Source organism: Oryctolagus cuniculus, chromosome 1, assembly GCF_051225735.1.
Source record: "Oryctolagus cuniculus isolate XC-2025 breed Fujian yellow rabbit chromosome 1, ASM5122573v1, whole genome shotgun sequence".
Classification (NCBI taxonomy): domain Eukaryota; kingdom Metazoa; phylum Chordata; class Mammalia; order Lagomorpha; family Leporidae; genus Oryctolagus; species Oryctolagus cuniculus.
In genome coordinates this window covers 179,546,066-179,573,210 of record NC_142867.1, presented here as the reverse complement: position 1 = coordinate 179,573,210, position 27,145 = coordinate 179,546,066, and the positions used below count along the sequence as shown (strand labels likewise).

Here is a 27,145-nt window from a genome sequence, read left to right as displayed (position 1 = left end):
TTGCTTTGGGAGGAATGTTGTCTGGAGAATGTTCAGGGTTTGGTGAACAGTGTAGCGTAGTAGTTGTCTGGCCTCTCTGCTCAGGGAAATAGAACCCCTCAGTGCAGGCTTACCAGTGGCCAAAAGAAAACTTGATCCCTTGGGAGGATGCTTCTAGAGCTTTGGGAAGAAACACACCGATAGAAACCCCACAGTCCTCAGGTCTGGAAGAAGGGAGAATTAGTGCAGTCTCTGCTTACAAGAATTTGTTCTTTTAGTAGATTTGGTAGATTGGATCCAGACTGTAATACTGAAACCTGGCTGTCCCTAGGGGTGAAATTCCCTTCTGGTTAGAGAAATCAGCCTATAGCTGCCTCCCAGCTCTCTTGAGACAGCTGACTCCTGGTCTCTCCATGTGCAAAGTCCTTGAACATTTCTCCACTTTCATTTTAGACACAAAAACAAGGCCATTTCCTGCCTGGCACAGGAGCCCGTTTTGCTTGACCTGAGGGCACGGTGCCCTCTTCTGTACTCCCAAACCACAGCTCATGGGCTGTAAGGGGAGGACATCCTCACACATGGGAGGGTTTGGTGCTTGATTAATGACATTAACTATTTTCTCATTGTGGCCATGAACTGCTTATTTTGATTTGTTTCTCGGCCTGCCCACCTTTGGGAGGATGCTTTGAACTCCCTCGATTTCCTTTCAACACAGCACAAACAGTCCCTCCTCTTGCAAGTCCTGGGCTCTCTGTCTGTTAGCTCTCCCGACTTTGTTTCTAACTCCATTTGACTCAGATGGAACACAAGGGAGTCCAGCAAGACCTTGCCTCTGCAGTGCAGTCACTGCTGGGCCACCTGTTAGGAGTTTCTGGAGAGGATCTTGAGATTGACACCCCCACCCCCACCCCCACCCCCAGGGTTCTATCTCTAGGGTATGAAAAAGTTTCACGTAAACACATGGGAAGCACTGTAGAAAACAGCTGAGGGTACAGCTCCTGAGTGAGACTATTGAGGTTCAGGTGCTAATTCTCCCACCTGCTATCAAGAAAACCTTGGCCAAGTTATGTAATCTCGCTGTTTTCTCATCTGGGAAAGGTGAGTAGTAATAGCTCCTAGCTCATAGAGTTCTAAGATTACATGAGATAATCCAGATGTCTTGCCCATAGTAAACACTTAATAAGTTAGTTGTTATTACTACACTTAACACAAAAGCAAAACTTCAACCTTGAGGACACCACAGACGTGTTTTAGCAAAGCTTAGTGCTTAAAAGTTTGGGTGTGGCCAGGTTAATGCCTCCTCTAAGCTCCAGTTCTCTTATCTGTAAATTCAGATAATAATAGGAATGTATCCAAATATCATGGAGTGGTTTTGAGGGAGGATTAAATGGAGGAGCGAAGTTAGCCCAGTGTTTTTCTTTTTTAAAAAAGATTTGTTTTTATTTATTTGAAAGAGTTACAGTGAGAGGTAGATACAGAGAGAGGTCTTCATCCACTGGTTCGCTCCCCAGATGGCCGCAACAGCCGGAGATGCCTCAATCCGAGCTTCTTCCGGGTCTCCCACATGGGTGCAGGGGCCCAAGGACTTAGGCCATATTCTACTGCTATCCAAGGCCATAACAGAGAGCTGGATCAGAAGAGGACAGCCGGGACTAGAACCGGCGCCCATATAGGATGCCGACGTTTCAGGCCAGGGCATTAACCCACTGCACCATAGCACCGGCCCTTAGCCCATTGTTTTAACACAACAATTTTAGTTGCTAAAATTACTAAGTCAATAAAATAACAGTAAACTTCAATATTAATGATAATATCTAGAGCCTCGGTCAAGGTGCAGATGTGGAAAGTGATGATAGGAACTTCTTTCTCCTTCCAGGGAAGGGTTTCCACAGTGCCCAGCAGCACAGTTCCTCTGTCTCCAGTCCTCCTGGCTGTGGGATCCACTGTCCCCTCATTGACATTTCCCCAGCAAATTCAGTGTAGGGTTAATTCCTTCCATTTCCCCTGAAATGTCACGTGAGTCCTTATTTGAACAGAAATAAGGAGCTGGATTTCATATTTGGAGAGGAGCAGACTGGTTCTAATTAGTTGTAGGAATATTTCCCTGTTGAAAACCCAAAAACCAGAAGTTGGTGAATTTTAAACAGAGTTAAGGCTACCTTTACCTATTTCACACCTATCTTTCTGCATGTGAAGCACTTTGATGGGCTCACCACTTTATCATTTTATTGCATTTTATTACTTCATAAATTTTTATATCTTGCTAACGATCCTACAGGAAGCTTAATTGTTTATAGGAACATCTTAATTAACTGGAGTTCACCAGGTTAAGCAGAACACAAATTGAAGGGATTGTAAATGAAACACATTCAGCTCCTCTCGTTTTACTCCAAATGCATTGCTCAGGTACACTAAGAGGCTTGGCTGGGTCGTAAGCACCTGAGGTGCCCTAGCAATAGCATGTTGATACTCTAAAACATTCTTCCTTCTCTGTTGTGTCTTGTGACTTTGCCCAATCTTCCCAATCCCTTTATTGAATCATAGGATGTGATGTAACTATGATATTTCAGGGAGAATTCGAATGATTAAAATAGTTTATGTATCTTATTCCTTAACAGGTTTCGCCTCTGCCTTCATAAGTGTTTTTAACTCTTTAAAAGCTTTTTTTTTTTTTTTAAAGATCTATTTATTTATTTATTTGAAAGGCAGAGTTACAGAGTGGCAGAGGCAGAGGAAGAGAGAGAGATCTTCCATCCGCTGGTTCACAACCCCAGTGGCCGCAACAGCCAGAGCTGTGCCAATCCGAAGCCAGGAACCAGGGGCTTCTTCCAGGTCTCCCAAGTGGGCGCAGGGGCCCAAGGACTTGGGCCATCTTCCACTGCTTTCCAGGGTCATAGCAGAGAGCTCGATCGAAGTCAAGCATCAGGGGCTCCAACTGGCACCCATATGAGATGCTGGCACTACAGGTGGCGGCTTTACCCGCTGTGCCACAGCACCAGTCCCAAAAAGCTTTTTGAATTAATATATTCTTCGTTGGTGAGCATGAATTATTATATATAAAATACTTTAAAGAGTTTTTCTCACAACTGGATAGACTTGCGATGAGTGTCTGTTAAGGGCCCAGCAGTAAGGTTCTTCTCTCCTTTCAGCTGCTCTGGGTTTCCCAGGAAAAACCTGCTTTGACTGCCCATGCTTCCCAGCCTGGTGTGGCATTCAGTGACACCATAAATATGAGCACAGTCCTACCTATGTCAAAGGACAATGAGGTTGAGCCTTAGGTGCAATTGGCCAATGAATGTAAGAGCAGCTGTAGGCCTGGCTGTCCAACACAGAACCCACTATTGTGGATTTTGAAATGTAGATGGTTCAAATTGAAATGTGCTGAAGGAAAAAAAAATATGCATTGCATTGGAGATGTCATTTAAAAAATGTACAATCATTATTGATTTCTTTTTTAAAAAATTAATTTCAGGAAGAAATAAAAACTCTTAACAGTACTTGCTCACTCCCTAAATGCCTATAACAGCCAAGGCTAGACCAGGACCAGAGCTAGGAGCTGAAAACTCAGTCCAGCTCTCCATGTGGATGGCAAGGACCCAAATACTTGAGCCATCACCTGCTGCCTCCCATGGTGCACATTAGCAGGAAGTTGGAATCAGGAGCAGAGCCCAGACTGGAATCCGGGTATTTTGATAAGGGGTGCAGACTTCCGAAGTAGTGTCTTAACCACTAAGCCAAACACCCACTCCAAGACGTATTCTCATATGGTCTACATAGTGATGCTATTTTTGATGGACTGTGTTAAATATATTTTAGAAATTAGTGTCACTGTTTACTTCTTGCTTTTTAAGTGAGTCTATAAAAGTTAAAATTGCATATGTGGCTTGAATTATTTCTGTTAGACATGCCTGTTGTCGACTTTAGTTGTGAGACAGTGTATCCGGGGAACTGAAGCTTAGGTTTAAGAGATTTGGTGGCAGAGTAGTTAGAACTGAAGTGAGTGTCCTAAAAACCCAAACTGGGTCCTTGCCCCTGCATTCATCCCTGGGAGTGGTTTCCCAGTCTTCATACTTGCACACTTGTTGCACTGCTGAACCTGTCCAATTTTTCCTGTGCTCTCTTAACGAAGAAGAGGAATTTCCCCACCCTGCTCCCGTGCCACCCTTGTCCTGGAGCACTTAGTTACTCCTTTCTGTGCGCTCTCAGCAACTTTGCCGAGTCCAGAAGGGTGATTTCTGTCAAGCACTGGTGTTCTGTTCACTGGGGACACTCAGCCAGCACACTTCTGTGCATGCCGGTACCTCATGCAGTATCCCCACCTCGCGCATGGAGCAGAGGTCTGTGGAAACTCTTAAGTTTATCTAGAAGTCTCTGATTCCTGACTGTGTTTCTTTTCTGGCAGCCTCTGCTCGTTTTAAGTTGTGAGCATGGTCTGCAGATTACCTGTTGTCTTGAGTCCCGTTTCTGCATTCGTGTTTTCCAGTTCCCATTCTGTTTTCCCCTCTGTGTCTACAGATACTAGAGTAAGTGAAAGGAAGGTGGGAGGTTTTATAGCCTAACTCACCAGGAAGTAAATTTTAAAGAAGTTAAAGTCATTTGATCATTAACAGATGTTGGCATTTTCATTTTATTCGGAAGATACAGTCTTGAGTGAAATACCTTCCACTTTTGTTTGGTAGTTCTTCCTTTCTCCTTTGCCCGCAAAAATCTGAAGGTAAGAAACTCCCCCTTTCTCCTCTTTGGCTGATCGTGTTTTTTACTATCAGTAAAAATTAAAAAACAAATCAACCTCTAACATAAAAGAAAACACCTGTTTGGCTTGGAGAACTCGGCTAGGGAGGTCTTTTCCCTGACATGCCAAAAGCGACCATCACCAGGCCTCTTAAAAAAAAACCATTTTTTTTCTTTATTTCATGTGAGCATTGGCAGAAACTTTGACAAGCAGTTCTTCATATTTTATTATGTTCTTGTCTGCAGAATCTCTGTCAGGCAAAAACCTTGTCAGCGGAAAACCTGTCGTAGGATCAGAGGAGACAAAAACAGGTGTCACACAGGCAGTCAAAACTGAAGGGGAAAAAAGGCCAGGCTAAAGAGAGAGAGGCAGACAATTACATTAATGCCATTGCTTTTATCTTATAGATGTGTGTTATTATCTCGCGGTGCTGAGTGCGCAATTGCCTCAAAGAAAAGTAGACAGGAGACAAGGGGAAACTTGATAGTTATTAACTGAAGAGGCAGTGTGTCAAAGCTGGATGGGGTTCAAAGTTTTGCAAAGGAAAAAAACTGCAGGCAGCAAGAGACAACCGTGTGGTTCTGCTTTCGGCTACATAAACCTAGTAGCAATCTAACATTTTCTACTTGGAAACAGATCATAGAGGGAAAAGTTAATGAAAGATTTCATTTGGAGGTTTTGGGGGTAACATTTATCTTATATGCATGGGACTGAATCACAAAACCTTTTCTTTTCTAAAATCTTGCCACAACGTGAGACATGGTTGAGGCATGAAGACAGGCATTTGTCAGTTCAGCTGTGTTGTTTGGATATGTTTAAAACACCTATTATCAACACACTTTTAATTAAAAAAAGCTATTAAGAAGCCCTTTTACTAAGTGTGAACATCTGTACGTGCAAGCTGTAAATTAGGAGATCACATATGTGTGCCTCTGTCAGAGACTAAATGAATTTGGCAAGTGTTTTCTATTACTGGTTTTTAAATACAGTAACCTATCTAAAGGAAAAAACTGCTGCACTTGACAGTTTGCATTTTTTTTACTTACTATTCCTAGTGATATTGATTAATACAACTTTTTCTGATTACATTGATCCAATTATTAGCCAGAATTCAAAGCATGAACCAGGATCTCCCTTGTCTCTTTGTTCTCATGACTTCAGAAGACTTCTTTCTGGAAACTTTGGGCACCATTAAATATGTGTGATGGTATAACTCAGTTTCATTGTGCCAGTGGACTGAACCCTGGAAGACTGTTGGCCTTGCTGATAACTCATGCATGCAAGCAGCCGCTAACAGAGAATAGACTGCTAACTTTCAGGTTTCCCTATCTACTCCATCAGATGTTGATCATTTTAGTGGGAAAACCAGCAGGCAATGCTCCAGTCCTTAACATTTCCTGCCCATGCATTTAAAATCTGGTTGGTTTAGACTTCTCCTGAGTCCTAAGCCTTCCCTCTTCACCCTTTTTTATGAGAACATCTTTGTATAGAGTCTTTTATCCCACCAGTTACCAGTGCAGTGTAGTTTGATACTTGATATAGGCATTAAGCAAATCCAGCAATCGAGAAGAAAATACACATTGGTGTCAGAAGTGTGTGTGCGATAGCCCAGAGTTGTAAGGGATTGAGGGGGAAGGGGAAGGTTGATTATAGATTGAGGATAAGATTTTAAACTGAATTACTGGAGGAAGGAGGAAAAAACATACTTGTCAAACAAGGTGGTAGTCACTCAAAACACACAAAAAAAGAAAAAGTATAACCATCTCTTTCTTAAGCATTTCCTACCAGATGTTGGTTTATTCTCCATTTTGAAATATTTTCTCACTACATATGATAGTATTTAAAACATATACTTTATCAGGTAACGAATATGCCTTGTATGCAGAGTGTTTTTCTAGTGAAATTCTTACATAAGAAAATGAAGTCTTTAGAGCTAGCTATTTGGAGGTAGGGTGATAGTTCTCTTATAGAAGAATTGTTGAGTCAAAGGGCGTTTCATAGTTACTAATAACATGGGCTATGTTTTATAGTCAACATACATTTTATTCATGGATCTATACATTGAATGAAGCAGTGTTTATGTAACCCATGTGGGGTGGCCTTGGCAGCTGGAGATTGGATAGAACAGCAGTGCTAACAGTGATGATCCCTAAACGTGGCTTCAGCAAGCACATTCAGTTACTACATCTCTTCCTGGCTCTCCTGTCAAGTTTGCTGATTAAATTTTCTCTCAGCCCATTGCACCCTCAGGTTGCGTTGCTACAAATGAGCCCAGTCGTGCCCCACAGAAGTAGGCCATGTAGGGGAGGAGAGGGAATGTCAGGAGGAGGAGGAAGAGGAGGAGGAGGAGGAGGCAGAGGACCTCGAATCTGCCAGCCAGAGAGCGAGGCTCTGAGAACCCCACGTTGTCAGTCCACTTTCATGTGTGCCTCAGTCAAACCTTAATGATTTCCAAAGTCTGTTTTTGAAGACTTTATTATGCATAAAGCCCCTGGGGAGAAGTGCCAGTCAGTTTGAAATATTAGCTAGATAGTCTCCAGCGGAGCTCAGGTTCTAGCCTGGACTAATGGTGTTTGTCTGTGGACATCCCAGCACTCTGAAAGCTATGTGTGAACTGCAGGTGATTAAAACCCACAGGACCAAAGGGCTTCAGGGAACTACTTTAGTCCCCTTCCCTCCCCACAGCTTAGAATCACATTCATAATAGACCACGAGAGTATTTATATCCTGTCCCTCATGTGCTAAGGGGAAGAAGAAAAAAATCAAGGCCCATTCACGTGAAGTATATAAGGTCTAGCAATGTCATGAGAGTTCATGGAGGCTCAGTGGAGGTTTTTTCCACTTTTAAAACACTGACACACTATTTGTTCAAGAGAAAAAATAAATCCTTCTCACGGAAGGGCTGACGGTTTCCATCACCATGCTTGGGGATCAGCTTTTTCAGCTACAGATCATTTCTTCTCTCCTTAAAAAAATTCCAGATGCAAGTCTCTTCTTTCCTCAGTATTAAATATCCTAATTAATTCAACCTTGACAGTTACAGCTAGAAAGTTGTGACTTAAATGGAACATGAGTTATTTTGTACTTAATTTGCTCCCAATTACATAGTTCTTTTCCCCAAAAGTAGTGAATAAAATGTGTAGATCTAAATATTACTTCAAGTCATAAGGAATTTTTCTCTTAATCACAATCATTGCCCGCCTTCGTGATCTCCTGATTCACTAAAAAGTTTTTAATATGCCATCATTGCCATTTATTAATGTTCTCCCTGGGTGCGAAGGCTTTTATTAGGATCTGGCTTACAGTCTACGGGTAGGTTAAGCCTTTGCCTAGAGCCCTGATGGTCTTGTGTAGTAAGAGAGCTGAATGTTATAATGGGAAAGGATTGATGATATAATGATTCCAAAGGGCCCCTTTATGATGAAATTCTAAATACGCAAAATCCCATTAAACCTGTAGAAGTTAGTGGGCTAGCTACATTGAAATGACATATCATTATATTGGGTATAGTGTGCTTATTATAAAGTGTGGTATAATTGGAAATTATTGGTCATATTACCAAGAATAAAGAGCCACCTACCCTCATAAATTCAGAGGTTATGGCCTGGACATTTGAGGTAGGAACGATAACAATCTTCTGTTTGTAAGTAACCAAAACTTAAAAATCTGACCCCAGAAATTGCTCTAATAAAATACTGTCACCAGTAACTTCATTTTATATCTCTTAAGGTAATCATGGAAAGAATTCCATAAAAACAGTCCCTAAATATATGTACTCAGTGTTAATCTGCTGGAAATTAAAATAGTATTCTAAGATCCAGAACTCCTAAGAGCTGACCATTAGATGCCGTTATAACGTGGAATTCTAGAGGGAATTGAGCCAAGGGACCTGGCATTTCCTGAACAATTCACCTTGAGATTTAAGGCCTGCTTGGCTCTCTCCCAAAAGGAAAAATAAGGCTTCCTTAATTTTTTTTATCTTGTAAAATTGCTTCAAATTAGCAGTTAAACATTTTAAAATATCCAGGGCAAGACTGGAAATTAGTGAAATAACAAGGCCTTTTTTTTTTAGACCTTCTTCATACACATTTTTATATACTTTTTTTTTTTTAATTCGGCAAGGTAGGTGGTTTTCAAAATCATTCCACTCTTCAAACTTATGCTGTTGCATGGCTGTTGCCTTCACACTGCGGTGTCTGGACAGCTCTTAGAATCCACGGGCCATGGAGGCGTGTATTGAGCGTATTCCTGGGGAATCTACCTAAATCACATGAATTTGACTTTTAAAGAGAGTTATGTCCTAAAAAAACTTGTGGAAAACTAAGAACTATAAACTGTCACTGAGGGCCAGTTTTCTAGGATCAGTGAAAAGCACTTTTATATTCTTACATTAAGAGAAAAAAGTATTTGAATATGTTCTTATTTCTGTGACCTTCACAGAAAATACTGGAAGTGAAGTCTGTGGAATTACAGGTTGGCATTTATTTTAATTTATTTGAAGGTTTAGGGAGTAATTCCTGTTATTTAAAATAGAAATAAAAATAGTTATATTTCATTTGATAGATGCAAGTTATTTTATAATCATCCCTCACCCACCCCCTGTATGGTGTTATACATTTGCAAACTGGATTTTATAAAGGAGATTACTTTGTTTTCTAAATTGGCAGTATAATTAAATGTGTGTCCTGCTCTACATCAGTCGCATATTTTGCAGTGCATTTTATATGTGTACATTTACATTACATACATTAAATGAACCACATCAATTCCAGCTGTGGTCCTTATGGTGATTCCGTTCTTCACATAAATGAGTTGTCTTCATCCACACTTTAGTGCCATTTTTGGGTCTTGTGGCTTAGCCTCCTTTTTCCTTTGGAAAGCTATAGATCTGCCCAAGTGTTAGAATCAAGCTTCGGTCTATCCTTTGTTTTGCCAGAGAATTGCCAGATTAAGTAAGATTGTAGCATTTTAAAGAAACAGTAACCTAATTCACACTTTAAGAAGCTTGTAGTATATGATTTTTTTCTTCTTTTTCTAACTAGTATTCTTATTGGACTATTACAGACTTTGCTTTTTGCAGGTGAAATTTTGCATACCAAAAAGAGGTTATTTTTCTGTTTATTTTTTTGTGTTTCCTGTGGGTGTTTTACGAAAGAAGCATAGTTCTTTCTTGTTGATGCCATTCTGAACATCTTACTGTTTGCCAATTCTCCGACTCTCTTCTAAGTCTCTGCTGTACTATCTGTGAGACCATCAGCCTAGCATATTGATCACAAATCTAGTGATCTGGGTGACTACCGTGGGTGATTTTCATCATGTCTGTGCATTATGAGCTGGTCTGTGCATCCTGGCATTAACACTGTTTTCTTTCATAATAGCCTTCCGTTCTGTTTTTACTTAAAAACCCATTGTAAGACTCTAAATAATAAAGTGGTAGGAAAGGGAACAAATTTTGTAGGGTTTAGTCAGAATCCCTACCCAGCTAGGACCCCTGTATTGTGTCCTAAATTGTTGTAATTACCCACTCCCACTGTTATCTGGAGAGGCTTGAAGAGCAAGGAGAGGGCCGATAAAGAACATGAGTGAAATTCCGAGTTTGATGGCACAGTGGAGTCGTGTGTTGACTTACCTTCTCTGTGCATAGGCAGGGCCTTATTTATTTTGAGAGGCAGAGTTACAGAGAGAGAGAGGAGACAGGGAGAGATGGCTTCCATCTACTGGTTCACTCCCCAGGAGCTAGACTGATCCTAAGCCAGGAGCTTATTCCCGGTCTCCCATGTGGGCACAGGGGCCCAAGCACTTGGGCCATCTTCCACTGCTGTTCCAGGCCATTAGTAGGGAGCTAGATTGGAAGTGGAGCAGCCCATACTCCAGCTAACACCTATATGGGATGCTGGTGCCACAGGCAGAGGCTTAACCTACTATGCCAAAGCACCAACCCCTCATGTATATTCTTAAAAGTCTGTCTTCCTTGCTGTTTTGTTCACTTAAAGTGGTCATGAATCATGTCTTTTGTTCCTTATGATATCTCTAACTTAGCACAGGGCCTGGATATGTCTGATTAATCACCAAACATGAAAGTGCTAGAATATTTGAAAGTAGTTTACTTTGCTTGGATCAGCCAGCTTGTTTCAGACTTTCTAGACTGGAAAGTAAATCTGTCTGCCCAAGTCTTCTGACCCAGGTTAGTAGTTTTGTGTGTGGGAAGCAGGGTTGAGTGGGGATGGGGGGCATTGTGTGAACAGGCTGAGACACCTCTGCAAACTTGAGCAGAGAAGAGACATATTTTAAGCAAGGTCTTGAGAAAACTGATTTGGTTATACTTGGGATGTGCTGGGTCTGTGAGAACAGAGGGGACTGTGGCATTAATGGAGTAGTGAGAGTCTGAACACCTGCACCAAAGGGCTAGAATTTAGACCAGAGGAAGGGCTTGATCCAAGAAAACATGCAATGGTGAGTGACTGATTACATAGGGGAGCTAGGGAGAGTTGTCAGATCATTTAGAATGTTCTTGCAAGATACTGTTAAGTGATCCAACAAGATTGAAATGTGTATCTACAGTATGACCTCAATCGTATAAAATTATACTTTGAAGAAAGGAGATGCAGATAAATCAATGTGGACGGTCAAGATCTTTGGGTGTTGGGATTATGGATGATTGCCTTTTTGTTTTCCTTTTTCCCAAATTTGCAGCATTTTTTTCAATGAGCACCTGTGAGAAAATACAGAAAAAAAGAAGTCTGGTTTGAAGCATGTTGGTCTCCTTTCCTAGTCCTACCTTTCACAGCAAGGGAGGTCAAATAGACATTTGGAGTTGAGGGCTACATTTATAGGTTAGGGGTCACCAGCTTGCTGCAGGAGTAGGTGGTTCCTCAAGGCGTTCTCTCAGGAAGGCAGCTGGACAGGTGGCCTGTCTGAAGTCCTGAAGTTTCCTCTGCATCTCAGTTGATTTTCCCTCCAAATACCCCAAATTGGAAAAATCTCAGTCAGTTTGTAACCCTTCCTCATTGTTTTCCAAGCATCTGTTTTCCTCCCTTCTTTGTAGGTTGGCCTTGATTCTGTGCTCTCATCCTTTCTCCTTGAACTAAAGTGGTGGTCTTCAAGTGATGGCTTGCCCACACCTGAGGGAATTTTGAAAACTATGAACTATGTTATTATTTTCATGTGCTAAGTAGCTTGCCAGTGTCATACGGCAAGTAGCTGGCAGAGCTGGGATTTGAACCTGGGCCTAGAGATACTGTCCTTAACCCAGAAGACAGCAAACACCTTCTAAACACTGGAAGCATGAAATCCTAACTTTAAGCTGTTATTTCTTATCCTCAATGCTTGTTTCCAATTCTCTTCCCCCAAGTAACATTATTGTGAATGTTCACTGAAAGTCTGGTATTAAACTTACCATACATATCTACAATAAAAATTAAGAACATACCAAATGAAGGTTTTATTTTTAAATTTCAGTCATCTCAATAAGATCAAAGTAAAATAATTATTACGGATTTAACCAGTTCATTAAACACAGTGCAGAGTTTCTTAGAAATGTATCCGTCAGTGAAATGCACAGGATTATACTTTTTCCATCCCAGATGAATAGCATTTATTATGGAGAAAGAGAAGACACACTCTAGCTTCATTTCCATTTTCTCTGTTTTACACTTAGAACTGCTAAGACACCTGTTCATATGAATGGCAAGTGGATTAGGAGCTTTTACCACACCATCATTTAGTTCTTAGAAGTTCTAGATTGTATGCCAAATACTATACAGCACTTTAATGGTTTTGCTGAATGCAAAGAAATAGAATTCTACCTCTTTTGATATTGTTACAGTCATTCACTTTCTCAATTTCTGGAACAAGGCATAATAAGATGTATCAAGTGACTGTTTCTAAAATTTAAATTAGTCTTTCATTGGGAGGCATTTTGTTAATTTCAGTGTACACAGAAAAGATTGAGAAAATAAAAATACTATATTAGTTACTAATTAAAGGAACTTTTTCCAAGTTTTAAACAAAATGCTTTTTATCATACTGCTACAGAGATTTAACTATGTTAATTGAAGAAAATATCCAGCATATAGCCTAATTGGCAAAGCCAATGCTCATGGACAAATCTGGCCGACAAATCTGGCTTAATTTTCCTTAGAAAATGTTGAGCTCACATTTCAGTTCAGGTAAATGAATTAATCTGCATTTTGAGAAAAATGATGAAAATGATGTTATTTAATGTATCTTGTGTGATTACTAAACAGTTCAGAATAAGATGTGCAAATAAAGTCAATTTATTCAGTTGATACAATAGAAATGCTACTTCTCATTAATTAGTAATGAAATACTATTATGTATAACTTAGTTATGAGGTGAAGAGTATGTTAGAAGTTACTTTGAAAAGTGTGGTTCCATGTATTTATCACAATTTAGTGTTGGACTTCCCAAACAAATCAGATACTGTCAGGTATAAAAATATTTATTTTGCTAAAACTCATGTCAAATTGTTTTTATGTATCTAATGAAAGAAGTAGTTATGTACTGCCAAATACTAAGTGCTTTGGCATTTGGGTTCTAACTTATTTATTTTCATTTTTATTAACTAGATGTAGAAAATATTCAAAAGTTTGTAACATGAAAATGATTAATTGTAGCTGAAAGTAATATTTTGATATTATTAGCTTAGGTTGTATCTCCATTTTTAAATGATAAACCTAACTTCTGTCCACCTACTTTATCCAGTATGTTGTTTAAGTTTTGTACATCCTAAGGCCGGCGCCGTGGCTCAATAGGCTAATCCTCCACCTTGCGGTGCTGGCACACCGGGTTCTAGTCCCGGTCGGGGCGCCGGATTCTGTCCCGGTTGCCCCTCTTCCAGGCCAGCTCTCTGCTATGGCCAGGGAGTGCAGTGGAGGATGGCCCAGGTGCTTGGGCCCTGCACCCCATGGGAGACCAGGAAAAGCACCTGGATCCTGGCTCCTGCCATCGGATCAGCGCGGTGCGCCGGCTGCAGCGGCGGCCATTGGAGGGTGAACCAACGGCAAAGGAAGACCTTTCTTTCTCTGTCTCTCTCTCTCACTGTCCACTCTGCCTGTAAAAAATTTAAAAAAAAAAAAAATTTTTGTACGTCCAAGTAAATAACTTAAAAGGAATTTAAGGGATTAGGCATTGTTTTCTTCTCAGGTGACGACACCTCCTAGGGATGAGTGAGCCTTGAGAAGAATAGAAAAGAACTGCTTACCTTCAAATATGTCAGGAGATGGAGGGAAGACCATTTTCAGTATTGGACACTTTTGCCTTGATCCCACAGGATGCTTTCCCAAGAGTTACATTTTGTTAAAATAGATTTGAGTGCAAGATGCAGATTCATCATGAAGGCCCCATTTCACTTTATCCCTAAACTTTGAACAGTCCAACAAAGGCCCAAATATCAGGCTCTTGCTATGTCTTACTCGTATACGTATGCCCAAGGAAAGAGGAGGCTTTTCCAAACAATGAAAATTGCTAATTACTTTGGCATTCGGGAGAGAGCTACAATCTGAGCCAGTGCACGATATATAATAAGGCAGGTATACATTTATTTTGTAAAGAAGGAAATGTGCAATTTTCAGAAGAGACATTGTAATGGATAATCTGCATATGCATGCAGGTGGGACAGTTTTAGAGTAGATATTGAATTGCAGGATCTGGAGGTTGAGTCCTTGTTGCACACCTCTTAGAAGGCTTTTACATAGCCCAAGGCTAGGCACATCACAGTTAGAAGTCCACTGGCTTAAAGCTTCTCCCAGGGGAATGATAGAAAAATTTCATACTCTCTTTACATGACTCCAAACCATCCATGGCCCAGCTTGTTCTGTGTAATTTTCAGTGGTGGTGTGTAAGTGGAGGCATTTGGGTCACAGTCAAGATTACCTTGAACCTCCTCCTCTGGACTGTTCTACGTTAGGGACTGTGGCTCTGAACACTCTCATCTGCCACCATTACTGCTGGACCTGTGTCATTCTCCCAAGCTGACAAGTCTTGCTTTCATTAAACATCTGCACTCTTGTCAGAATTTCTAAAATTAAAAATCATTTTAATATCACAAAGTGTTTCATATTTTCTATATTCTGCTAACAAGAAATAAATTTCTAAGCTTTCCAGGGGCCTTTTCCTTTAGAATGAAACCTCTTGCAGTCCGCCCATCTGATGTATTTGGACTCATCTCCAACTGTTTTGCCACTAGTGTTAACATGTGCTTTGGATATTGCATTCCCTTCCACACACACCATGGCTATCACAGTATGTGCCTGGCCAGCAGCATCTGCAGCTTCTGGAGACACATGCTTAGTCTCCATCCCAGAGATACACACGCTTAGTCTCCATCCCAGATCCGCTGAAGCAGAAACTCTGGGGAAGGTGGCCCAGCATCTGTGATGTAACAGGCCTTCCAGGCGATTCTGATGCACATAGTTGAGAATCACTGCTTTGCTTCATGGACTTACATCGCTCTCCTTTCTTGTCTGCTGACTGCCCAATTTTCATACAAGACTGTGCCTTCGCAGCAGAGATGCAAGTTGATCTCTCTTCTGCATCCCTCAGTACTTTATCAAATCTTTTTTATAACATTTGTATCACCTGCATCTGTCAGCTTTTGAAGGTGGAGGCTGCAACATAAATTAGCTTCTGCATCTGCATACCGCACCTACCTCGGTGATAATGAGTGCTGGTGAATAAATGAATGTATGCACGAACAAAGGAGAAGAGCGTTTTATGAATATTGGTGATCAATAAGGTCGACTGCTACGGCAAGATCATGGAGAATAACGAAGGAAAAAAAAACTATGGGATTTCACAGTAACGCAAGTGTTGATGACCTTTGAAGTGCTTGCTTCAGCAGAGAGACGGGCATGAAGCCCAGACTGCTAGGAAGTAGGGACTTCTGACATGATTAGGACTGGCAAGCCTCTTGTCAACCGTTCATCTGAACATGTGGTAAAAACAGAATTTCCTTGGGTGAAGTTTCTGAGTGACCTTAGGGCAGTTACCTAACTTCATTGAGCCTGTAATTTTGGAATAGGACAAAGTAATATTATGTGTGTGCCTTAATTAAAAGATGAAATGAGATAACTGAGCCCCTAGAATGATATCTGACATGTACTTGGAACTCAAATGGTCATGCCTTGACTCCTCCCACCACCATCAGTTTTCATCACTGATTCCTGTTGAAGACATCCATCACCTTTGTAAATTTGTATGAGATGTGCAGTTGTCTAGGAGACCCATTATTGTAGTCATTGCAGAAATTGTGAGTTGCATTTGGCGAGGAACTCACATGCCTTTAGTTGAACCACTGACAGCTACTTTGGAATTACGTGGTATCCAGCGGAGAACTACCCCCAAAAGGAGTCCTATTAGGGTGCTTTTAGTTTCAAGCTACAGACTGCCACTCCAAGGCAACAGAGACAGAGCCCGAGGCAGGGAGAGATGGAGAGGGTAAAGTTGGTTGATTTTTTTTTTTTTTTGCTCAAGTGACTGAAAATTCCAAGGGTAATGCCAACTTCAGCACTGCCAAATCTTCTGAATCAAGCAGTATTATCAGCAGTTGGTCTTTTTCAGATTGTCTTGCCATCAGACTCAGTTGATTCACATTCTCAAGCATACTTTCTCACTATGAACGTAGAGGAAACAGAAGGAATCCTATAGTTTTAACTAAATGCTAGATTCACCATCACTGTCCTGACTTAGGTCACTTGCCTGTTCTTGAACCAGTTGGCTGTGGTTGGGGGGCTGAGATATTTGCTGGTTTTACAGCCATGGCAAAGGAATATGCAGTTCCATGAACTACTGGCATTGAGTGCAGAGGAAAAGTGAGTCCTTCGAGGGGAATCCAGTTTCTGTTCCCAGAATTACAGGACGTGGACACAGAACAGGCAATACATTGATTTTTGGAGTCCGTCCCACTGAGATACTTCAGACAAGCTGATGGGAAAAGGATAGTAACCAACAGCTAGAAATTCTATGAGCCATACTCACTCCAGCTTCACCAAGAGCAGCTTCAGTGTTTTTGTTTTTTTTTTTAAGATTTATTTATTTATTTGAAAGTCAGTTACACAGAGAGGGGAGAGGCAGAGAGAGAGAGAGTGAGAGAGGTCCTCGATTGGCCGCAATGGCCATAGCTGCGGTGATCCGAAGCCAGGAGCCAGAAGCTACTTTTGGGTCTCCTACACGAGTGCCGGGGCCCAAGGACTTGGGCCGTCTTCTACTGCTTTCCCAGGCCATAGCTTAGAGCTGGATTGGAAGTGGAGCAGCCAGGTCTTGAACCGGCGCCCTTATGGGATGCTGTTGCTTCAGGCCAGGGCATTAACCCGCTACGCCACAGTGCCGTCCCCAGCAGCTTCAGTTTTATATATTTTATGTTGCCAGTTCTGGTTAAGATTTCATTTGGAAGTGGGATCATGACAGTACCATTGGAATAAGATAAGTATGCAGATGGTTAGGCACATAGAGGATTAAATTAGGTAACATCTTGGGGTGAGTATTTCCCATAGTGGTTAAAATGCCACTAAGGACACCTGGATCTCATACCAGAGTCCTGACTTCACTTAGGATCCCAGCTTCTTCCTAATTCACACCATGGGAGGCAGTAGTGATGGCTCAAGTAGTTGAGTCTCTGCTGTTTACGTGAGAGATTCAGATGAGTTCCCAGCCCCTGGCTTTGGCCTGGCCCAGCCCTGGCTGTCGTTGCAGGCACTGGAAGAGTGAACCAGTGGATGAATGATCTCTGTCTCTCTCTGGCTCTCTGCCTTCCAAATTAAAAAAAAAAAAAAAAAAACAACTTTCCAATTCCATCTTAAAGAACATGTTTTTGCCCTATCTTTTCCTCATTTCCATTGGCTTGACTCATATTCTAACCCTACAAGAGCCACACAGGGATCCTCCACAAACATGATCATGTAATCAGGCAGAAGATCAGTTCTCAGCTTATAGATATCATAACTTTTAGAGTAATTGTCTCCTAACTTTAGTCCTGCCAAGGCTACTTACCCCCATATTGTCCCAATTTGGTGACTCAGTATGATCTGGCAAAAATGATCTGTGATCAGTATGATTTAAAGAAGATTTTGATACATTAAAGAAATTTGACAGATCATAATTTCTGATATTTTCATTCTGAAATTTACAGTTGATATCTACAAGTTGAGCAGTTTGTTACTTCCCGTGTCTGCCTCTTCTGGTAACTATCTCCTAAACTATAATTTTAAGACTTTTTTTCATTGTCTACTATTGAGTTTCTTTAAGTAACTGGCTCACATGTTCATCCTTCATAGCAGGTCCAAAGCTAGGCAGATGCCTGTGTCTGTAAGTAGAGATGTATTGGAACACAGAGGTGCCAACTACTTTGTCTTATCTGTGTGTGTCTGCCTTGGTGCTCTGGTAGCAAAGGTGAGTAGTTGTAAAAGAGAACATATGTCCCACAAACCCCAAATATTTACTCTTTGGTCCTATGGAATAAATAAAGTCATTGACCCCTGCTACACATTTATATGGTTTATTACAGTATTACTACTTCTTGACATATGGCATACTTATGAAGAAAAATCTGGTCATGTCTTTATAATATTCTCACTCCCTGGTATTCTAAAAAGCATGTATAGGGAAATACTGTCTTACCTGTTCCATCTGTGCTCTTTCAATTCTCTGAAAACATTCCTTTTCCCTGTACCCTCAATGGTTTGGTCCTCTTATCTTTTCTAACCAGTAACCTTTTTTTCATGAGTTAGAGGGAGTAGAGTTAAGTTTTCCACCCAGCACTTGAACAGCTTTGAACATACACCTGTGTCTACCTGATGCAGGTATACAAGGTGCCAAATGCATGCATGGAAATCAGGGTTTGGTGTTCTGTTATTTCTCCTCTGTTGAGTTCTCTCAATTTCATCTTCATTGTGTTTGTAGCAGTGTGTTCCATGTGCGGTCCAAGCTGGTTGACAAAGGGAATGGAGGAGGAGCACAGTTTTCCTGCCTGGTCACTGGTTTCTGTTCACAGATCAGCTGCTCATCAGAAGGCTGAGTGGTTAAGCTGTACTTGAAGAAGAACAAGGATAATAATACCCTTTTCCTGCTTTTTTACAGCCTAAATGCCCTGTGGAGTGAGAGAAGACTTCAATCCCTAGGCTTGTGATTCCCTTATCTTTCCCGAACGTTAAATTAATTTTTAAGGCTATTTATTCAAAGTTGACTTAACCACTAGAATAGGAAAGATCAGACAAATCAGCTGCAAGAAATGAAGTATGAGGAAACCCGAACTCTTTGACAAAGTATTCCTGGGAGTAAATGTGTTGAATGAAGCCAGCGGGTAAATGATAAGGGCCTTTACACTGTGGATGTAAGAAAGCAATTTATCAAGAGTACATGAACTCTCTAGTGACCACAAGTCAGGAGGAAACGCGAGTGGAGGGGGAACCCTGAAAAATACATTTGAAATACGAAAAAATCTGTGTGCATGCACTTTTAAGTAGCTCCATTATTATGCAGGAAAACTGCAAATATTAAAATAGCAGCTGCTCAGAGTGTGCATGCACTATAGCGCTCTACTATGGGACGAGATGTTAGGGGAAGCAGTTGGGAAGGGCCAGGCAGTATTTTAGAATTCATAGAAACCTCAGGTGTAGTTATGATTTGAGCCTGGCTGTGGTCTGATACCCACTTGCCTGACTCACGATGAGGTCAAATGACCATCTTTCAGGCTTACATGTTTATCTTTTTTAATCTCTAAAAGGGCAAACATGTATAATTCTGACAGTTTAACCATAATGTCTTTTGTGTTCTCTTAAGGAGTTCAGAGTGCTGCTTATCCTTTATCTCATTCATCCTTGCAGCATCTCTTTGAACCCCTATGACACAATGTTATCTTAATTGTTCACTTTAAAGAAACTGAGACAAAATGTAATTACATTAGCAGCAGCAGGGTTCCCAGTAAGTCAAGTATGAATGTAGACTAGAATCTATGACCTTATCTTGACTTCTGGCTGTAGGGAAGAGATGGCATTGCTTAAATTTGTGTAGAAAAAGAGTCCCATTGTTGAAATATTAGTCTCATTAAAAGTATTCCAGAAACCTTCATGCTCATCTTTCTCTCAAACAGTTGGTGGAAATACATAGAAATTCTCAAATTTTGATTTTAGTCATTTGTTTCCATTTTCATCTGATACCTTTGTCAGAGCTGTTAACAAAGTGAAGACATTATGATGAATTTCCTCCAACTTTCATAAAACTTGCCAGTGAATTCAAACACTGTCTTTACACCTGAACAGCAAGAGTGCAATTGGGAGAACCAAGTTTTCAGTGAATCCCCTTAGCTTAACTTGGGTTAAATTACTAACCTTCCACCCAGCTGTCAACTTTCTTTATCCTTTTTAAATAAGGTCTCTGGCTCCTATAGCCTGAAGAAGACACTCTTCTTCTTCTTTAAACCATTCAGGTGTTTTAAGGGTTAAATCTAACTGGAAAAAACAACTAGTATTGGTTAAGCCTCCTCATATGATATGAATTAGCAGTTGTTTGCAGTGTAGTTGTTGTTTTGTTTTGTTTGTTTTGCTTTTGTGGGAGGAGGTGGGGGACACTGGCAACTGGAGTCAAAGTCCAGTTAGCAGATTACGCCGTCAGGTTTTCAGAGCCACAGCGATTTAGAAACATCCTCAGTGTCTCTCTTTCTGAAGGTTGAATGTGTGTTTTGTGTTTGCTGTCTGGTGCAATTTATAAGCACCAAATGGAAAGAAAGCAAACAAGTAGGTGAAACAGGGAGGGTGGTGGAAGAGAACTATTTGCATTGCTAAGATGGGGCTTAAACTAAATCTGTGGTTATTATCATCCATCTGTAGAAATGCAGGGCTGAATAACTTCCAGTAGTGTTTCTAATTTCTCTGTCTCTGTTTCTCCTCTTTATCCCCACCTCCCAACCCTGGAACTTTTGGTGGGACCACTACAGCCTTGGATAAGCTCAGCACGCAGCACCTGTACCACCCTACCCAAGTGGAAATTGTGCAGTCCAACGTGGTGTTTGACATCAGCAGCTTGATGCTCTATGGGACGCAAGCAGTGCCTGTGCGGCTAAAGATCCTTCTGGACCGGCTCTTTAGCGTCCTGAAGCAAGAGGAGGTGCTGCACATTCTGCACGGCCTGGGCTGGACTCTGCGGGACTACGTCAGGGGATACATCCTTCAGGTAGGGGGAGCACTTGAATACAGGTGTCTGGGGCCAGCTCCAGGAGGGGATGGGTCCTTGGATTGCGTCTCCTCGACCTAAGTCTGCTCAGGCTCCTCCGGTTACAGTGATCATTTCAGCAGCTTGCCAGGGAATCACAAAGAAGGCAAGAGCTCCCTGCAGGCCACCATTGGGTTGCCGTGGTGTGTGTTAGAACAGCTTCTGGTAGCATCACTTTGCTCCCTTTTTAATTCAACTCTCTCTGCAGCATGGGCTTTCTTGCTTCTCGGGAAAGTCTTATTGTAGACCAGTGAAGAGGGGGCAGCGGGCTCCAAGGTGGGTGATGGGCATGTGCACATCTGAGATTACACTTCACCTGGGTTGACTGGGGTTTTTCCTCACGTTTATTTTGTAGGCATGGTGTCTGTCTCAGTTGACTGTGTCTCCTCACTTGGTTTCTTCATCCAAATCAAAGAAAGAACTGTAACCTGTGTACACTCCCTGCTTTTATAACCAGTGAACCCTCCCAGCACAGTTTTCAGAGTTCCCTCCTGAAAGATACAGACAGGGTGATTTATTTGGTTTAGTTTTCACAGCAGCTAGCTTTCCAGTATTGAGCCCCTTGTTTATATCCACAGCACTTCCAACCTGGAAAGGGTCTGAAGATTTTTCTGGGAGACCCTCAGCCACCCCACCCCTTACGTCCGTTTCTTCATTTGTTGTTATTTCTGTAGTATGTCATGCATCACTTTGCATTGTATACTTTGCCTCATACTTGTGACTATATGTCTTCCTGCAATCCTTGAAGAGGGTGATTATTGAGAACAGCATACTAGGAGATACCAGAGCCCAAAAGGACTATACTGGATAATGAAGAAGAACCACCTCCTGTTGCAGGAGATCTCAATTTGAAAAGGGAGCCTCTGCAGTGATTTTTGAGATTTCCCATGTGGATAATACTGAGAGAATTTAGTCCTACCAAAAAATTGTTTGAGGCTGCATCAGCCTTGGATAGTGCTAGAGATGATTCCCTGTGTTTATTCTCTGCACCACACTGTGCTATATGCAAGGGCTTGGCTGCCAATTTGGTATGTGAAGAGTAGAGAGCCTCAAGTCTGCCCTGCGCTTTAACCTGGCCTCCAAACACAAATTCCTGTCGATATCCTGTCCAGGACGGGAGAGCAGTGAAGGGAAGGTAAGTGGAAGTAGAAAAGGTAGGGGAATGGAATAATCTGTCTGCTCCCAGGGTAGATTTATTTCTTAGTTTACTGGGAGTCTCAGTTTGGAAGGCACAGAAAACTTGGCCCTCAGAAGAATAGATGAAGATGGTGATAATGATAATAATTATTATACCTTACGTTTTTAGTTTATATAGCACACTCATAAGCATTATCTCATTTGCCTCAGGATGGGGACATTTCAGGATAAGTGGGAAGATAGGTCCTGGGTGATCAGGGGAAATGAGAGGCCACAAGATGCAGGAGGAAGGGGCCCAAAACAATAGAGCACAGAGCCAGTTTCACAGCCCTGCAGAGGCCAAGGCCTGGAGATGCATACAGTGCCACAACCTTCTGCAGTGATTTCTACAACTTGATCCATATTGTCTGTTCTGGATGAATTTTACCCTACGTGAAGGAACAAACCTTGTACAGATGTTTGAATGAAAGTTATCATGCCTAGCAGATAGTCTTTTCTTTATGCAAATTCTACAGGTGTCATGCCCCTATCTGGTGCCTCCACTGTGCTGCCTGTTCCCGTCACCAATGTGGTACTTCAGTTCCAGGTGTATTTCTTGCCTAACAGGCCTAGAGCATATGCATTGTGTCCGAACAAATAGGTCAGCTTAGCCAGTGCATGGCTAAGCTTATTTGCCATCTTAACAACCAAGTTCACTGTGTGGCATTTCCTGGTAGTAAGTATAGAATCTACTGGTTATTTTGGGCAGTGGACACTGTTCTGCCTTGAATAGTACCTGTTTTTTTTTTTAACTGAAATAATTATTGAAGTGTTAATTTCCCTTCGCATTTCAACATACCTAAGGCAAAACTAGAAAATGTGCTCCTTTAAAATGTATTTCATATTTATTTTGTTGTATGAGGGCCCAAAATTTAAAGATACAAAATTCTAAGAGAAATTAAGTATAAGAGGAAAACTGAAAAAAAAAATGGTAAACTAAAATTTGTAAGGTCTCTTATTTGGATGTGAACTATTACATATAAAAGATAGTGTCACTTGTTATAATACTTAAATTATGATTGATTTCATACATTTGATACATATTTTGAGAGTCTCAAGTTTAATGTAGTATTTCTCCTTTCAGAATCCAGAAATGACATTTTCACAAAATCGTAGATGATGTTTGTATTAGAGGAACTCCAGGTTTAGTTTCTGTCTTGTTTATTGATAGAATTGATGTAATATAGATTTTATTTAAATGATGCTTTTGTCATTTAGCATTTGTAACCCACTTGTTCCTTGTTTGAAAACAGCTCTTGGTTTAAAAAAAAAAAAAGGTTGCAGGACGCAAAACTGTTAATACTTATATAGTGACGAAATGCACATTTTGTTAAAAAAAGAACACAAGAGCTAGAGCTAGACTCTTAACAATAAACCCTTTTCTTCTATAGCAATGTTATTTTATTATTGTCCAATATTTAAAATTATATGTAGTAATGATAAGGTATACACAAATGACTTTGAATATAATTGCATATAGCATTTTTGCAATGGCAGACTATAAAATGTCCATCCAAAGGCTGTGGAACTTTCTGATGCACTGTTAGTGTACAAGTCATTTTATCTGGCTAAAACTCAATTGTCTTGTAGCCCTCAAGGCATCAATTTTAACATTATTGCTCTCAACAACAGTATATTGAATATTATGTCAGTTAAAGGAGAATAATTATCAAGGCAAGTTAGGGTGGCTGTTAGTCTTACCACATATTGACTTGGTTAGCAGTTGGCTATAGATTGTGTTACTGGGCAAATGAAGATGTACGGTAAGTTGAACTGGTCAAGCCAGGATATTAATTTAGCTCTCCGTGGGCCTCAAACTGCATCCCTTATGTATACACAGTGACTCTTGCCTTTAGAAATAGTTTTGAATGTGGAACAATATCAGGTGTTTTATCTGATTCTGAATTTTTGGTTTGAGGCCGGGCAGGGGAGCAGTCCATTCAAAGCTAGTACTTGACAATGTGAATGGGAAGGTTCTTAAGAGGAAAGGGGAGATAGAAGTAATGCCAAAAATTCATTGAAAAGACTGTTAAAAGTCTATTCTGATCATGTACATTTTAGACAAAAATTACTTTTTACTTTTGTGATTATCTGCGTCATTCATTAGCCAGTTTGATCTAAAATGTGTAACATAAATTATACCACTATTAAGAACCCAGGTAATATCATAAAGGTAAAATATAGTATGCCCCTACATACTTATTATTCATTCAGAAAATACAGAAAATGGTAAATTTTAAGCATTTTCCCCAAAACAACAAAAATGGGAATATGCAATTAGTTGCTAAAATCTAAAAAGGAGCATGCAAAGTTTTTTTCTACTACTAAAGAATAATTCTTCCTCACTGTACATTTACTGACAATAAAAGCAGCCCCTACCTGTTGCGCTTCCCTCATTTTTCCCTGTCTTTGTCTTAGGAAATAAGAACATAGTTGATTTTCATTGTCCAACTTAGTCATTTTAGAATCAAATTTTCACTAGTCTCTTTTCAGTATGAACACATAACTGAGTTGCCAGGGCACAAACACTAGCCTGCGTCTCTGGAAATCTCCATCTGCAAATTGGTCCTGCCAGAATTCAGAGAACCACCTCAGACATTGTGAATAATTAGCTCAGGTGTCAGCAGCCTTGCAACAAGAGGACTGGTGATGCACACATCTCAAGTCACCTTTGTCTTAATGGACAGTCAATACCACTGATGAGAGTATCTCAGCATTTCTGAAGTGCCAATGTGGGCGTTGGTATTTGGGGCTGACTTCACATTTGGGAGAAAGTACCCATGGGAACCCTTCCCTTACAACCTCTGTGGTGCACATTATCATAGTAGAGGTACTGAGAAATTTTGGAGTATGTGGAGTTTGTGAGGGTAGGTAAGTAGCTTTAACCAATCTTTGCCACTTTATAACTTTTCCCTCTGATGCTCATCAGAAGTTTTGTTTCCCGAATATACACAGTTCTTCCTCAACATGGGAATTTGTGTGTAAGGACCCTTCTGCCAGGAATATGCTACTCTTTTGGATCTTTACATATAAGCTGAAATTCTGGTTTTCTTAAAGAGGAACATAACCAATGTGAGTCTTTTCATACATTAGTGTCTTAGGACTTGTAATTTAAAATCAAGCAATTAAGTCAACTGTTACAATGTTTTTCCTGGTTTCCTCATTAGGATACACCACAAGTGCATGGCACTCAATGAGTGTTGGTAAAATGAATGGATAAAGAAACCTGCTTACCTTGGTATAGCTGATGTTTCACCATAGAACTTGGACTATCTGGTAGTTCGGTTGGTCAAAGGGCCCTTAGTCTGTCTTCAGGAAGCTGAGGGGTTGCTGTAGCAGCAAGTGGATATGGAGGGCGATAAGAGGAAAAGTAAAGGCTGTCATTCTTCCTAGCTAGTGCTCTGTATAGAATAAGTGTTTTGTGGTATCCACGTGGTAGAAAACATCAATATTGAACACTGTTTAAACAGCCCTTTGTGGAGCAAGTTCACATGTGTTGGTTCTTTGAATCCTCTTATCCCACCCTCTTGTTGATCTTGAGGCTCAGAGAGGTTAAGTGACTTTAAGAAGCTGTTTAATAGCACAGTTGATACACTGCAAGCTTCCCAAAGATAAGAACCACATGGCTACAGTTTACCCCAGTAGGCAACTCCCAGCATCCAGCCTGGGGATAATAGGCATAGAAAATGTTGTAAGGAGGAAATTTTGAAATCTGTCTTGAATCAGATCCCTGACTTTAAGGGCAGATTTTTTTTTAATGTTTTTGTTTTTGTTTTTAAAGTCTACCAAATTGTCATTCTAGAATGTAGTGTATTATGCGAGAGCCTTGTATGTTCAGATGGCATAGTTTGGGGAACAGAAAGGTCAGATCATCTGTGTCTGACTTTGGGAAAAATTAAATTATTGTGTTCCTTTCTTGGCTGTTTTCTAATATTTCATTTGTTTCAGGTTGTCTATGCCTTTGTTCTCTCTCATTTCCATGACTGAAATATTTATAATGAACGTTTCATTTATAAATCCTGCTCTTTGACTTACCTTTCTGGGAACACATGTCTTTTGTAGTTGAGTATAAAAACGAAAGTTTTGTATGTAACTAATAAGCTTTGCATCATGTGTGGAGAGTAGATGAGAGAGACGAAGTGCTCTTTTTAGGCTATAAAGCCTATCAAGTTGCATGGTAAAAGGGCACCAGATATTGAATCAAAGGATTGGGTGAAAGAACCAGTTCTTCCACTGAGTCTCTGAGTATGGACAACTTTGTCAGCTCAGCCTTACTTTCCATATCTTTAATAATGAAATAACCCCTTTTACCTCTCTTGCCACTGAGTGACTAAAAGATGAAATAATATACATAGAAAATATGTTGTAAATTCTGACTCTGTAAATTAGTATTTTCACATATATCTATATATAAAATTAATCCTGACCAGTTATAACTTGGAAATATCAGAAGCCACGCATGTTTCTCTGCAGATGTCAAATGTTTAGAAAAGATAGGAAATACCTTTTAGGCTTTAGTCAATATCAGTAAAACAAATGTATATTCTCTTAGTAAGTAAACCCTGGAAAACTAGTGGGTTGACTCCTGGCTTGGGCACAGCTCATCCCTGTCTGCTGTGACATTTGGGGACTAAACCAGCAGATCAATTGATCACTCTGTCTCTCTGTTCCTTCATCCTCCTTCTTTCTTCTTCCTTTTTGTCACTCTTCCTTTCAAATAAATAGAGAAACATTTAAAAATAATGAAGTAAACGTGGCCATGAGATCGAGGGGAGCTAGGACACGTAGGCTGAGCAGCCACTTTCAGTGGCACCTCTGCATCATAAATACGGGCACAGGTCTGTGGCCCTCCAGGGGTGGTACTGTAGCTGTAATTACCCCTTATTTTCATACAGTTGAACAAGGAAAATTTGATGTAGCAGAGGCGTGTGGGAAAGCAGCTTCTTGGGTTTGAATCTTAAGGCTTCAGTCCTTACCAGATGTATGAAATAAGGCCTATGTCTTTATTTACCTCCATTCTCTCACCTGTAAAAC

The 27,145-nt window shown here is 40.6% G+C and overlaps 1 protein-coding gene across 23 annotated transcripts in view; it reads left to right on the top strand.

Moving 5' to 3' along the window:
- Positions 1–27,145, top strand: part of BNC2 (basonuclin zinc finger protein 2) — a 455,230-nt gene that overhangs the window by 306,422 nt on the left and 121,663 nt on the right. For all 23 annotated transcript variants that reach the window (XM_070052561.2, XM_070052555.2, XM_089317450.1 and 20 more), the window contains one exon: positions 20,661–20,896. In XM_070052561.2, the coding sequence (XP_069908662.1) occupies positions 20,661–20,896 (236 nt within the window). The remainder of the gene's footprint in view (positions 1–20,660; positions 20,897–27,145) is intronic.